The following is a 15,041-nucleotide window of genomic DNA, read 5'->3' as shown; positions in this document are numbered from 1 at the left end:
TCACAGCGACCACGACAACAACGACGGCGGTATATTTCTTTCTACAATCGTACAAAGCTCGTGTTTTGAATGGCGAATACCTAGGTTATTACCGATTGGCAAGTCTGTATTTGAAAAATTTGGGTCAGTATGTCCATGTTGTGTGCATACATCTGCATTAGGGTGTGCCTTATTTTTATACTCCTACATTACATGGTGGATAATTTTTTTTCGTTTTTTCCGTTGCTACCTCCCAAAGTTGTTCTGATGGGTAAGAAAATCACTCCATGAACTTCAACAGGCCGGTGTACATGTGCTTCATTGACTATGAGAAGGCATTCGACAATGTCAAGTGGAAGATCCTGTGGCAAAACCTCAAAAAGCTTGGAGTACCAGCGCACCTTGTTGCTTCGTCAGTCTCATGAAGAGCTTGTATGAGGACAATGTGGTGCAGATCAGAGTAGAAGGAGAACTCACCAATCATTTCCATACAGCAAAAGGAGTGAGACAAGGATGCATGCTCAGCCCAATTCTCTTCAACGCATATGTGACCATCTGTGATAAAACTGACCATCGGTCGCAAAAATCACGAAGTGTTTTTTCACCTATTTTTTGCCCCTAAATGGTTTAGGGGACAAAAATTCGCAAGAAAAAAAATTGATTTTTTGCGACCAATGGTCGGTTTTATCGCGGGCGGTCACATATGGAGAATGGGTAATGAGAACAGCCACAGAGAATTGAGAAAAAGTAGTCAGGATTGGAGGAGAGAGAATATTGAACCTACAGTAGGGGGACCCTGCCCTATGATGGTGCAGTTCCTGAGACGGCGCAATTCAAATTTCTGGTGTCTGGCAACGCTGATGTAAAAACCAACTGCACACCATCTTTGTGCTTCACATTCTTGACTTTTTACTGTAGTCAATTAGTCATATCGGCTTGAACAATCATCTTGCTTTCTTGAGAACGTATTTTTGTTTTTTTGCTTAAAAATTTGATCGTTGCAATTTTTTGCTGGAAGCTCTTCCAAATTGGTTTCCTTACTAAAAGTGACTGAAAGTATCTTATAATGTGCGAAATTTCATCTACTTTCTAATGCGCTACTCAGTTTTTTCATTAGTGTTTATGTTCATTCATTAATTTACTAAAATTTGAATTCATATGACCAGTCCTATGATGATGGCACAGCTGCAAAAGTACGAGCTTTTCAGCAACAAAAACAGGTAGCTTTAGGTGAATTGTGTAGTAGTGTATATAGTGTGCCTAATGTTACATGTTTCTGTTCAAAATATTTCATAAAAAGTTATTATTGCAAAAATATTGAAAAAAGTGGGATTGCCAGCCAAATCACTAAAAAAAAGGTCAAACACCGTCAACCAAAAAAATTGGGGGTAAATTAGGGATCCTAATGCATTCAAAATATCTAATAATTTCAATCAAATTCAAACGATATTTGTTACAGTATTACATTAAAATTGGATTTGCGCTGTCTCAGGAATGAATTTGCACCATTGGCGCATTTGAACTCATTTACAATTCATTTGATTGAGACAAGGGTTTGAAAACAAAAGTTTTACATTTCTGGTGGTAAGTAGTAGATAGTCTCAGGGACCTTCCATCAAATTTTTGTCCATTTTGGTTGGATACTTTGGGAGTACCAGGCTTCGGAAAAAAATTGCGCCGTCTTAGGGCAGGGTCCCCTATGCGGATGACACCATCTTGACTGCAGAGACAGCAGTTGTTGGCTTAGTGGCAAACGGACATATGTAGCATTATTGATAGCATCACCATATGGCAAAAAGAGAAACTTTGTACAGAAAATGAATCTGGGACAGGCCCAGGCCCACCCACTGAGTTACCGAGAAAATCTCGGTGGGCCGTGATGTATTTGGGCCAATGAGGTAAAAACCTGGACCGCTTACAAAATTTCTGAATGAATTTTTATGCTCAGTGTCCTATACTTTGAAAAATGGGAGAAAAAAATTTGGCCGATTAATTGAGGAGCCCAAAATCAGTGCCACTAAAATGGGATACCTTGGTGAGCCGTTGAATTTTTTGTGTTCTTGGGTCTGGCCCTGATCTGGGAAGTCTCAGGAAGCATTTTCTGCACATAGTTTCTTTTTTGACCAATAGATGGCCCTGCCAACTTCCAGAAACCATCACCAAACATACATACATTTTTTTGGACATGGGTACATTTGCCACAAAGCTCGATGAGATGAGCTGAGGGAAATGCTCCAGAAGATTGAAAAAGCCAGCAACTAGGCAGGCCTGAAGGTCAACAAAGCAAAAACAAAAATAATGATGATTGATAGGGTAGGGAGCACGAGAACAGACCTGAAATTTTGAAGATTGATGGCATAGAGATAGTATAGGATTTTGTGTACCTTGGTTCATTGATAACAAATCAGGGAGGCTCAGCTAGAGAAATCAAGAGAAGGACGCCCATAGCAAAGACAGCGGTGGTGGGAAAGCTCAATCGGATCTGGAAAAGCCATGACAACATCACAAAGGTCGCAAAACTCAGAATTGTAAAAACTCTAGTCTTCTCCATCTTCTTGTATGCGTCAGAATGCTGGACAAAATATGCAAGGCAGATCAAGACAAAATCAATGCATTTGAAATGTATTGCTATAGACTCATGCTAAGGATATCTTGGGTCTAGAAGTGAACAGCACAGTCATTAAAGAGACGGATATTATGCTATTTCTGACATATCATGAGACGACGGGACAACCTGGAAATAGGTCACAGTCCAAGGGCACATAGAAGGCAAGAGGGGAAGTGGAAGATCATCCACCCAATACACGGGGACTTGATCAAGAAGCTGCTAAAATGTTGCTGGGAGAATGCATGAGAAGTAGGAATGGGATGATACCTGGTAAATGATACTTATTGATACATTGTATCAGATCAATTTGATCCAAACTTGATACCGAGCTTCTAATTTTTTTTGACTTTTTTTTTTCTGTGAAAGTTTTAGCATCTCAGCTAATTTTTAAGCTAAAATAAACAAATAAAAGTATCATGATATTTCTATCCAATATCATGATACTTTCAAAAATATTTATTTTGTATCAATAAGGTATCATTGCATTCCTGATGAGAAGGGCCAAAGACAGAGATAGCTGGAGGGAACTGGTTGCCAGAATTCAAGTCCATATTCAGGTAAAATCTACTTGAATATCAATTCTAGTCCCCTATCTCCACCCATGACTAACCTATATTTTGTGTGTGTGTAGGGGGGAGTCGAGTGGAGAGATTTCTGAAAATGTAGTCATCAATAGTAGTGAAAAAGTTATCAATTATGTACTAACCGACGAAATCTCAACTAAAAGTACTGGGTGGACTGAAATTCAATCGATTACTCTGTATTTATCATCATTCATCACCAGTACCTGTATATTATGGTTCGATATATTGTATAAACCAACTTTCAAAGTCAGCTCATTTCGAGGGTAACTTTGATGCTATAGATTATTGGATCGGGCTCGTTCTATTTTGGTGATGGAAGTTTCCTATTTGCGCCGTTTTCACTTTTTTTTTCAACCAGTCTCCCACTTTTCACAAAATGACCAAAAACGAAAAAAAAAATTCAAAGGTTCACCCATTGGCGGTATATCTCGTACTTAAACCTATGTGTGCACTACGCGCATTTCAGAATTCAAGTACGCGAAGTCTTTGATAGGTATAATTATCGTGCACGTGTTGGAACGAATTCTGTCACTCGAGTTTTATCATCCACTTACGATATCATCGCAGTAATACTTCTATTTTTCGACAGTTTTGAGGGCAATGTCGCAATCTAAAATTTTTATCGGGGAATTCAAGTACCTACCTACTCGAGTCAATTTTTAAAGTTCATATTATTTTTTGAAACATTTTCTTCAAAAGTGGTACGAATCAAATATTTAACAATTCAAATTGCGGGAAGGGAACTTCAGGTCGGTTTAAAAATTTAAAATGCGAAAGAAAGCGTCAAGAATCAACTTTTGTAGATTTTGCTGAAGAGGTCAAATAGAGTTGGAAGATCGAAACCTGAAAAAAAAACACATTTCTGACACCTTTCTTTATGAACCTAGAGCAGTATGATCAAGCAATATATGTACTGAAACTTTTCAATTATTTTCTACGTCGAAGTGCGGATCTCGTCACCTCCTTTTTCCTACGTCAATGAAACAATACTGAAGACGTTCAACTCTTCTGAGCTACACAGTGATTCGAGTTTGGAGAGAAAATGGCTTTGTTTATGTTTACGTATATCGTTATAAGTTGTAAAGATATGCTTACGTTTTTTATTCAGCGCTTCAATTAGCTTGATGAAAGTTTTCCAAGGGGAGGACAGAATGAGAAAGAAAAATGGCACACGCATTTCCTAAATTATCATTTTTTTAAAATCATAAAAAAGGGGTAACGCTACAATGCAATATGTCGTAACAATCACTCGTTTATTACTTTCCTCCGGCCTTGTTTTTTTTTTTGTTTTTTGTTTTAATTCGCTTTATTGTTTGAGATATGTAAATAAGTGAGAGAATTATGTACGTTGTGAATCATTTTTTTTTTATGGTCACCATATACAGTACACTCCTTTACCTAGAGTACAAATATAATAGTGTATGTACGTATATTGTATATTGTAACCATCTTCTTGCATCAATATTGATACTTGATTTTTCATTATTTTTTTTTAGCCAATGGAATATGAGAAGAACAAGTTTGGTCGCAGTGTTGAGCAGCTGCTGCTGATGCTATTGATGCTTTTGAAAAATTATTGAAAATCGAACAAGGCGCGAGCTGTTATCACCGCTCTATCCGTCACGCTAACGCTGTTTCTCTTCGTTTCCGCCTCACCGGCCCATTATGGATGGTAAATTTTCGTATATTATCTTACCTACTTCTTTATAATGTACTTCGGATACTTTTTTTTTTTTTTGTAAATAGCATTTATTAATTATTCCGCATTTTCTCTTAGAGTCAGAGACGTTCAAAAGTGTGTCGTGATTTTTGGAGAGAGCATGTTATGAAACCTCAATCGCCAATATTTCAAATGCTCAAATTAATTTTTCAGTTTTTTGGTAAATTTTTGAAAATTTAAAATTTCCTACTTTTGACGATTTATGCCTTATCCAAAAATTTCTAGTTACGCATTAAAAATCATGGAAATTAGTTCCGAACTCGATATAAATTCCCTCGAACCAAACTTCATGATTTCCGATCATTCTGGAGTCTCCAGCGCGATTTTCGATTTCTCCAGAATTTCAAAATTTCTCCAGAAGACGTAAAAATCAATTAGGGCAGCTGGAAATCAAGTTGTGGTTTATTCTCAACCTGTTTGAAGCGCTCATTCTTTTTCGAATCGATTTCTAGACGTTCGTGCATGATTTGAAAATTTTCCCTCTGCGAACAGAAAATTTTGGGTTTTTGGAATTTTTTTCCTTATAAAAATACTTGTGGTCAAAAAACGTAGATATACTTGAGGTCATTTCATTGTTTTTTTTTGAATTTTCTTTTTATAAAAATGGTCAAAAAAATGCATTCGAGGTGAAATTTGGATCAACTTGTGAAATAGACTGATAATAGCCATAACTTGATTATTAGCTGTCCAAACTGAGAATGATTCGTTTAAAAAATTACCAACATGAAAGAATGAAATCGTATGAGAGGCCAAAGTAACAAAATTTTATTTTGGGACTACAGCTGATTGATCATCAAATTTGGCCAAGGTGAACCTACTTTTAAAATTAATAAAAACGTGATTTTTTTGAAAAATTGTTTTCTTCTGAAAACAGCAACAAAATTTTGATATTGGTGATTTTCAAACGACGCCCTCCCCCTTCCATTGATGTCCACCAATTCTTGAGATATTTTACAATTCTGGAGACAGTGAAGATCGCGCTGGAGGCTCCAAAATGATGCTAAATGACAAATTTTGTTTCGAGATTGATTTCATGATTTCTATCATTTTTATTTAAATAGATATTTTTACATATTTTTTTAAATAATGAAACATAAATTGCCGAAAATATTATAATTTTGAATTTTTAAAAATTCGTCGTCAATAATTGAAAAATCAATTACGCCGGTTGAACCCCCCCCCCCCCTCCTCAAAAAGTTGGTGGGACCGGCAAATCGATGAGCCTGACCTATGCAACCAAATTTGACAAGAATGATGTTAAAGAAGGACAGAGCATCGTACAACTGTTTACAGTACCGTCTCGACATTAGAGCACTTCCCTCCCACCACAGGCCACCTGTCTGGCTTCCTAAGGTCACTGACTTACCTGTCTAGCGTCTCAGGTTAGTCTTTCGGCCTGTCTGGTTTCTTGAGGTACATTGGCCCATCAATAAGGCTTCCTTAGGTGATTTGTCTACTTGTTTGACCTCTTAAGGTCATTAACCTGTCTGTCTGGCTTTTTCCTTGGTCTTTTAAGGGTGACCTGTGTGTCTGACTTCTTGAGGTCGCTGACCCAATTGTATAGTTTTTCAAGGTTGTCTGTCTGGCTTCCCAAGGTCATTGAACAGTCTGTCTGAACTCTCAAGGTCACTGACCTACGTGTCTAGCTTTCCAAGGTTATCTGTCCACTTTTTAAATTAGTCCGGCGTATGACAATAGGAGTAATTGCACCCCCCCTCCCCGCCGATCCTCCGGGACAACTTTTTTCTTAAAGGGGACATCCTAAGGAACATTTTAAAGCAAACTTGCCCAAAAAAAGTTGGCCTTACTTACAAAATGGCGGCCATTTTGATCGACAGGTCAGCCGAAATCGCAGATTTTGCGTTTCAACACAGGACTTGCACGAAATTGTTCAAACCTTACGAAGGTAGATCGAAAGATCATGCAAAAATTCATCACCTGTCAAAATTTCAAGTGCTAAAGTGCGTTTTTCGATTTTTGGTGAATTTTTGAAAATCCAATTTAGGCCAAAAATGAGGGGAAAAATCAAAATTTTACCAAATTGACGAAGAAAGCTGAAATTTGGAATATACCCTGTTTTAGACATGCCAAATCGATTGGAAACGGTTTCAACCCGTTTTGAGCAGTTCTGGAGCTTCCAGCAGATTTTTGAAACTCGAAATTCCACAAAATTCCATTCGATTGGAGTTGTAAAGCTGAAATTTATTCTAAAAGCTACATTCAATACGCTACGAAGTACTGCAGGTGAATTGCAAGTCGTTTTGGAGCCTCCAGCGACTATTTTGAAAATTACTGGAGCCTCCAGTAGATTTTTGAAACTTGAAATTTCCCCAAAATTTCATCAAACTGAGATGGAGAGTCGAAATTCATTCTGAAAACTAATTTCAATACGCTATGAAGTTGACTGCTGGTGGATTTCAAGTCGTTTTGGAGCCTCCAGCGACTTTTTGAAAGGTTGTATGGCGTTTTTTTGGAAAATTGAAATTTCCTAAAAGCAGCTGGAAGCTTCAAAACCATTTGAAACCACAATGTAGTCTGCGAAGTAAATTTCAGCTTGCCAACTCCATTTGATAAATTAATGTTGCGGGAATTTCAAGTTTCAAAAATGTACTGGAGGCTCCAGTAATTTTCAAAAAAGTCGCTGGAGGCTCCAAAACGACTTGAAATCCATCAGCAATCAACTTCGTAGCGTATTGAAATCAGTTTGCAGAATGAATTTCGACTCTCCATCTCAGTTTGATGAAATTTTGGGGAAATTTCAAGTTTCAAAAATCTGCTGGAGGCTTCGGGAATTTTCAAAAAGTCGCTGGAGGCTCCAAAACGACTTGCAATTCACCTGCAGTACTTCGTAGCGTATTGAATGTAGTTTTTAGAATAAATTTCAGCTTTACAACTCCAATCTAATGGAATTTTGTGGGAATTTCGAGTTTCAAAAATCTGCTGGAGGCTCCAGAACTGCTCAAAACGGGTTGAAACCGTTTCCAATCGATTTGGCATGTCGAAAACAGGGTATATTCCAAATTTCTGCTTTCTTGGTCAATTTGGTAAAATTTTGATTTTTTCCCTCATTCTTGGCCTAAATTGGATTTTCAAAAATTCACCAAAAATCGAAAAACGCACTTTAGCACTTGAAATTTTGACAGGTGATGAATTTTTGCATGATCTTTCGATCTACCTTCGTAAGGTTTGAACAATTTCGTGCAAGTCCTGTGTTGAAACGCAAAATCTGCGATTTCGGCTGACCTGTCGATCAAAATGGCCGCCATTTTGTAAGTAAGGCCAACTTTTTTTGGGCAAGTTTGCTTTAAAATGTTCCTTAGGATGTCCCCTTTAAGAAAAAAGTTGTCCTGGGGAATCGGCGTTGGGGGGGTGTGCAAATACTCCTTGTCATATGCCGGACTAAATAAGGAAAAGAAGGGAAGCCGCTCCAACGTCTGAACTGGGTGCTCTAACGATCCTTCTATTTCTTCGAAGGGTCACCCCACCCCTTCTTGAAACTGTTGGGGTCTGCAAAATCCATCTCCGGGGCTCTTTTTTTTCAAAACAGTTTAAATGCAAAATGTTGAAAAATGTAATGAATCGGATCATTAATTTGAATACTTACTCAAAGGTCGTCGAAGTTACCGATGAATTTTTCGTTTCTCCGAACGGGAATGATTTGTTGGAAAATATTCACAAATCGCTCAACCGCGTATACGAAGACATCGCGGGTACTTGGTACTTTTACCTACTTACGAGTACTACGAGTAGTTAATGACAGGAAACGATGGATGAAGATGAAAAAATCTGATCTATCCGATATGGCGGATTAATCGAACCGCAACTTTACCAAATATCAATCACCTCCTATTATCCGAAACAAAAACTGCATAAACAAACACGATCCATCTCCTATACAAATTACTTGTTGGTCTATCGGCTGTCGGCTCGCTTCGCTCAAGTATTACGAGTACTTAGTAGAGGTAAATCCCAGAATATGCTAAATGAAGCGGATAATAAACCGCCGCCGCTACCGTTGCGCTGTTCCTAAGCCAATATAAACATCGTCGTCGTCGTCAGCATCATCAGCATCATCGCCGATTTTGAAATGCCGTTACAGGGATTTTTTTTTGTTGTTCAACGCTCGTGTAAAAAATTGGCAAAGCGTTCGAGTACGACGACCGAAAAATTTTTGCAACGGGCATGCGAGATGCGAGAGAATACGAGCGATGCAATTCCGACTCCGACAACAGTCGCTGGTCGCCGCCGTCTTATGAAGCTCCCGCGACATTAACCTACATTTACGCCAGCTCGCAATTGCCAATTTAAAAAAACTGTATACTAAAACGTTAATTACTCGTACTCGTACTCGTGTGCCGTTCGTCGTTCGATATATTTTTATTCGAGACGAAAAAAATCGACTAAAAAAATGCTCTCGTTATGCATTCGATAATATAGATGTACGTATTATGTACATTGTAATTTGTATGTATGTATTATGTGTGTCGTATACATCGTTACACCAGTTTTTCGTGTACGAGTCATCGTCATCGCGTTCTTCGTTGAGTCCTAAATCATTAATTACGCCGATTAATTGATTCGTACGAATGCATATTATGTTGGCCCAGCCAGGGAGTCTGCGTCTTTGTTTCGATGACGTCACCACGGTCGTCGTCGTCGTCGTCGTCGTGATGTGATTAGCGAACAATTCGCCAAATTATTCGTCGCTCGTCTCGATCTAGCCTGGTTTTCGTAATTCACCTTCTTCTCGCTGATGAAATTTCGAAATCGAATTAAAATCTCTTCAACATGCTGCTATACGTATGTTCAAAATTCGCCTTTATCTAGGGCGACAACTCGCTAGAACGTTAGGTATCTCATCTTTTAGTTGACACGAGACGACAGGATCGCACGGAATGAGAGTAGACGGTAGACACGATGTACTCATTGTTAATTTTTAACACCTACATGCAAAATGGTAGCCGTCTACTTCATAGTTTATTTGTTATCGCGTCGTGGCTTCGTACCAAAATTGATGCCAAATTTACAACCTTTTCACTCGACTAGAGAAAAGCGCAATTCACGTGAATCCGAAACAATTGAAAAATTCGCTCGAAAAAAAAACTTATCCTTGAGGCTTTTTTCCAGAAAAAAAATTGATGCATATTGCAGTGGCCTAGATTTGTAGGCGAAGTAGGTATGAGAGAAATGATCAAAAATTACGATCGCTGATCGGAATAAAATTTTGCCTATGTACGATGCTCGTGAAATGTGGATTGGACGGGTGTGGTGGTGGGGGGAGGGTCTATGTGCTCTAAATATTTGATACACGTGCAAAGTAACTTGAATCCTCGCAATAGCATTTAAAAATTTAGCTAGACTTTTGATTGTTTTTTTCTAAAATTTCCAAAAAAATTCTGTTGTAGTCAAAATTGTCAAAAAGAAAATTTTTGTCCCCCGACCCCTCTCCCTTCTCGGAAAGTAGGTATGCCAAAATTATTGATTCTTAGCTGTTTGAAAAGTCCTATTTTTTGAAAATCAAAATTGAAAATTGTCAAAAAGTCCCAATTTTTGCTGAATTTGTCGAAAGTTCTAATTTTTGCTAAAATCGTTGTCGAGAAGCACCCGATTGTTTTTTCTAAAATTTCCATAAAAAAGTCCATTTCAGTTGAAATTGTCAAAAAGTCTCAATATTGCCAAAATTGTTAAAAAAAGTCCTAATTTTTGTTAAAATTACAAAGAAATTCCGACTATTACCGAAACATTAAAAAAAGCTATGGATTTTTGCCTTCTCAAAATTGACGAATGAAAATCCTTTTTTTTAAAACAAAAACGTAAAAAATTATGTTTTTTTATGCCAAATTTCCATAAAATAAATGTTTTGTAAAAATTTTCAACAAGTTGCCGTTTTTTGTAAATAGCGTCACGAAGTCCTATTTTTTGTTAACATTTTTAAAAGTCCTGTTGTTTTTTCAAATTGTTTTATAAAGTCCTGTGTTTTGTTTGTGTGAAAAAGGAGCTGTTTTTCGCCAAATTACTGCGAAGGGTCCCACTTTTTGTCAAAATTGTCAAAAAGTCTTATTTTTGTCAAACTTGTAGAAAATGGGTTTAAAGTGTGTCTGTAGGTATGGACGCTGGTCATCCACGCTGCCCAAAATGACCACTCAAGCAAGGTCATTGACCCATGTGTCCGAGGCAAACTCTGAAGGTCACCGACCAACTTTTCTAGCTTCCCAAGGTATTCGGTCTGTTTGTCTGGCCTCTAGAGGTCATTGACCCGTCTGTCTGGCTTTTCAAGGTTGTCTGTCTGCCCTTCTGAGCACTTCAGGTCATTGACCCATTTGTCTTCCCAGAGTTGTCTAGCCTTTCAAGTTCATTAACCCGTCTGGCTGTCTGTCTGCTTGTCAGTCTGGACTTTCAAGGTCATTGACCCGTCAATATAGCTTCCCACAGTCGTCTGTGTGCGTGGATGGTCTCTTAAGATCATTGACCCGTCTATCCGGCTTCTCAAGGTTGTGTTTCGACCTCTCTGAGCACTTCAGGTCATTGATCCATCTGGCTTGTCAGAGCTGTCCAGCTTTTCAAGATCATTAACCCGTCTGTCTGTCCGTCTGGACTTTCAAGGTCATTGACCGTCAATATATAGCTTTCCAAAGTTGTATGTGTGCGTGGATGGACTCTTAAGGCGTTTGACCTGTCTGTCTGGTTTCTCAAGGTCGCTGACCTACATGTATAGCTTCTTATGGTCATCTGTCTGCATGCCTGGTCTTTTGAGGTTTCCTACGTACCTGTCTGCCTTTCCATAATGCCGTCTGTCTGGTCTCTTAAGGTCATTGACCGTTCTGTCTGGCCTCTCGAGGTCGTCCGCCCATCTTATTAGTCAAATTTGATATCTCAGCATGATGAAAATTTTTGAACGTACCCCCGACCTAAAAAACATATCCCTATCAAAAGTAGGTACCTACTTGATGTTTTCTGACTCACTAAGGAACCTCTTGAGGTATCCGTCTCCAATTTGAACGGGACCGCGATTTTTGGAAAGAGCATGTTCTAAAACCCTCAAATCCAAATTTTCAGCTACCCAAGTTCATTTTTCGATTTTTGGCGAATTTTTGAAAATCCAAAATTACGTACTTATCTAACTATTTCAGTGATTTATGCTTTTTTTAATAAAAAGTGCGTACTTGATCAGTAAAAATGTTCAAAATAAGTCCTAAAACTGATATTAACCCCCAAATCCAAATTTCGCCATTTCCAGTCTTTCTGGAACCTCCAGCGCTATTTTTCAATTTCTCCAGAATTTTGAATTTGCTCCAGAAGGCGTGAATATGAAGTTGAGCAGCTAAAAATCGAGTTGTACATATGTTATACTCGACCTGTTTAACGAATTTATCCACATTTGAGCCGATTCTGGAGCGGACATCTCAAGAGTGGGTTTTTGACCAGCTTTTTTCATAGGTAATAAAAATATCAAAAAATTAAAGGAAGGCTCAAAAAAAGCTGGAAATGGCAAAATTCGCCCTCGTGTGGTTAATTAATGACGAAATACAGCGATTCGCGCAAATTTCAAAAATTTTCTCACAAACGAGAAATTTTTGGTTTTTGGATATTTTTATTTTGAAAAAAAACTGGTCAAAAAACCACTCTTGAGGTGTCCGCTCCAGAATCAGCTCAAATATGGATAAACTCGTTAAACAGATCGAGTACAACACACAACTAGATTTTTAGCTGCCCAACTTCATATTCACGCCTTCTGGAGCAAATTCAAAATTCTGGAGAAATTGAAAAATAGCGCTGGAGGTTCCAGAATGGCTGGAAATGGCGAAATTTGGATTGGGGGGGGGGGGTTAATATCAGTTTTAGGACTTATTTTGAACATTTTTACTGATCAAGTAAGTACGTACTTTTTATTAAAAAAAGCATAAATCACTGAAATAGTTAGATAATTTTGGTTTTTCAAAAATTCGCCAAAAATCCAAAAATGATTTTGGGCAGCTGAAAATTTGGATTTGGGGGTTTTAGAACATGCTCTTTCCAAAAATCGCGGTCTCGTTCAAATTGGAGGCGGACACCTCAAGAGGTTCTCTTATCAGTTTTTTTTGACATTTTCTGTTTTCTACCTAGACCGACACTGAAAAGTTCTGTTTTCCGTTTGCGTCAAAGTAATCCTGTTTTTGCCGAAATTGCTAAAAAAATGCGCAATTTTTTGCCGGCAGAATAGTCAAAAATAATTTCTCATTCCTGCCAAAATTTTCAGAAAGTCTTGATTTTTGCCGAAGAAGTCCTGTTTTTTTTTCAAAAATTCAATAAAAAATTTTTTTCTGTCTAAACTGCAATAAAAACTGAATAGTCTTGAGTTTGTCGAAATTGCCAGTTCATTTTTTTTTTTTTATTTTTTCCAGGTTCTTTTTAAAAATGGGAACATTTTGACACCAATATAATTTGAAAGCTTCCTCTTCTCCATTACATGGAAACCCCTCCCTATTTGGATGTAGGTATTTGATAATTTGAAGGGTTTGGAAAATTAAAAAAATGATGCCAATTTTTTTATAAAAAAAAGAAGAGAGTTTGGAAAATTAGGTCCAAAAAGCAAAATAGAAAAGTATTCAGACAGTACATCATTTTGAGCGTCATTTGAAGGAGTGGATTTGAGCTTGGAAGCCCCGTGATAGGGATATGCCCCTGAAGGCGGTTCAAAAGTCAATATAAAGTATGTAGGTACATGTCGAATTTGAGCCTTGTAGGTCAAATTGATAAAATTTTGATTTTTCCCCATTTTTTGCTGAAGGTTTTCAAAAATTTATCGAAAATCAATTCAATTTAGCTCTGCATGGTGCGTTCAAAAAATGTTCAGCTATAGTTGAGATACCTGCCTTGTAAGTTGAAGTTGAAAAAAACCTCTATGCCCAACCCGGAATCTAACCTAAACACTGGTTTATGCTGCAGCGAAGTGCGCGAATGATGAAATCGTTTCTCGTCGATAGCAAAATTAATTATAAAATTACAAAAGAACAGATCAACGTGAAATTGCTTTACGCTATAAATAGTAATAAGCTAATGGTTATTTTTATGTCGGCTCGATTGCGCGGTATAGGTAATATAAGTACCTACGAGTATTGGTGTTTTTGAGGTTAATTCGGATGTTTTCATTTGTTATTTTACGCAGGAGTTAACGGTATGAAAAATCCGGCATCTTCGTACACGATTTGGTTAATAACGACGGTTTGGCGTCGCAAGACCTCGCTGCTGGCCATCCTGATAGTGACGCTTCTGCTGCTGGTCTGCGTGCAGTACAACATCACCAAAGAAATAGTGGAGATTTCGTTATCGCGGCAAGATTCGCAAGGCGCGAGCGGCGGTCAGTCGCTGCAGCAACAGTCGGACGCTGCCGGGTCTTTGGGCGAGAACGCGAACGGCGACGGTGGTGGCATTTCGACGAAAAATCGCGCTCGCAATGTGCAGTTTGTCGGCGACGAGCGCGGCGACGTGTCTTCGGCGGTTCGCGATAATTTGGTGGACGTGGTCGGCCGCAATAACCAAGCCGATGGCGGTGCCCAATTAGACGCAGACTTCATACGCAAGCAGAGTATCGACTTGAGCGCCGCTAGACGAGGTGCTAAGGTGAGTTGATGCGCTACGCATCTATAAGGATAATTGGCGTGCTGTAATTACCTATACCTACTCCATTTTTATGGCTTCATTGTTGATGTTGTTGTTGTTGTTGTTGCAGATGCCGTACGTGCCGAATCATCGTATCGTTCATTTGGATTTGAAAGGAGCTCCTCCGAAGATCGGCTATCTCGAAGCGTTCTTCGCCTTGGTGAAAAGCTTAGGAGCGACGGGCGTATTACTCGAATGGGAGGATATGTTCCCGTGGAAGGATAATCTGCACAATTTAGCCGCTAAAAATGCCTACAGTCGCGAAGGTGCCAAACAGATTATTACGGCGGCGCGTAAAAACGGTCTCGAAATCATTCCACTCATACAGACCTTCGGTCATCTCGAATTCGCGCTCAAAAATCAAGATTTCGAGCATCTACGCGAAGTGCCCGAGTCTCCGCAGGCGCTCTGTCCGTCGTTGAATTCTTCCTTCGAGTTTATACAAGATATGGTCGAACAGGTAGGTCCATGATGCAGTCCTTTCTCGTTAATCAATATACATATGTACTAT

The 15,041-nt window shown here is 38.6% G+C and overlaps 1 protein-coding gene across 1 annotated transcript in view; it reads left to right on the top strand.

Moving 5' to 3' along the window:
- Positions 1-15,041, top strand: part of LOC135840290 (hexosaminidase D-like) — a 62,866-nt gene that overhangs the window by 36,822 nt on the left and 11,003 nt on the right. Inside the window, exons 2-4 of the mRNA XM_065356739.1 lie at positions 4,668-4,843; positions 14,037-14,491; positions 14,601-14,990. Coding sequence (XP_065212811.1) covers positions 4,837-4,843; positions 14,037-14,491; positions 14,601-14,990 — 852 coding nt within the window. The 5' untranslated portion in view covers positions 4,668-4,836. The remainder of the gene's footprint in view (positions 1-4,667; positions 4,844-14,036; positions 14,492-14,600; positions 14,991-15,041) is intronic.

This window comes from Planococcus citri, chromosome 1 (genome assembly GCF_950023065.1).
Source record: "Planococcus citri chromosome 1, ihPlaCitr1.1, whole genome shotgun sequence".
Taxonomy (NCBI): domain Eukaryota; kingdom Metazoa; phylum Arthropoda; class Insecta; order Hemiptera; family Pseudococcidae; genus Planococcus; species Planococcus citri.
Note: the sequence above shows the minus strand (reverse complement) of the source record. Positions and strands in the feature narration are given on the sequence as shown.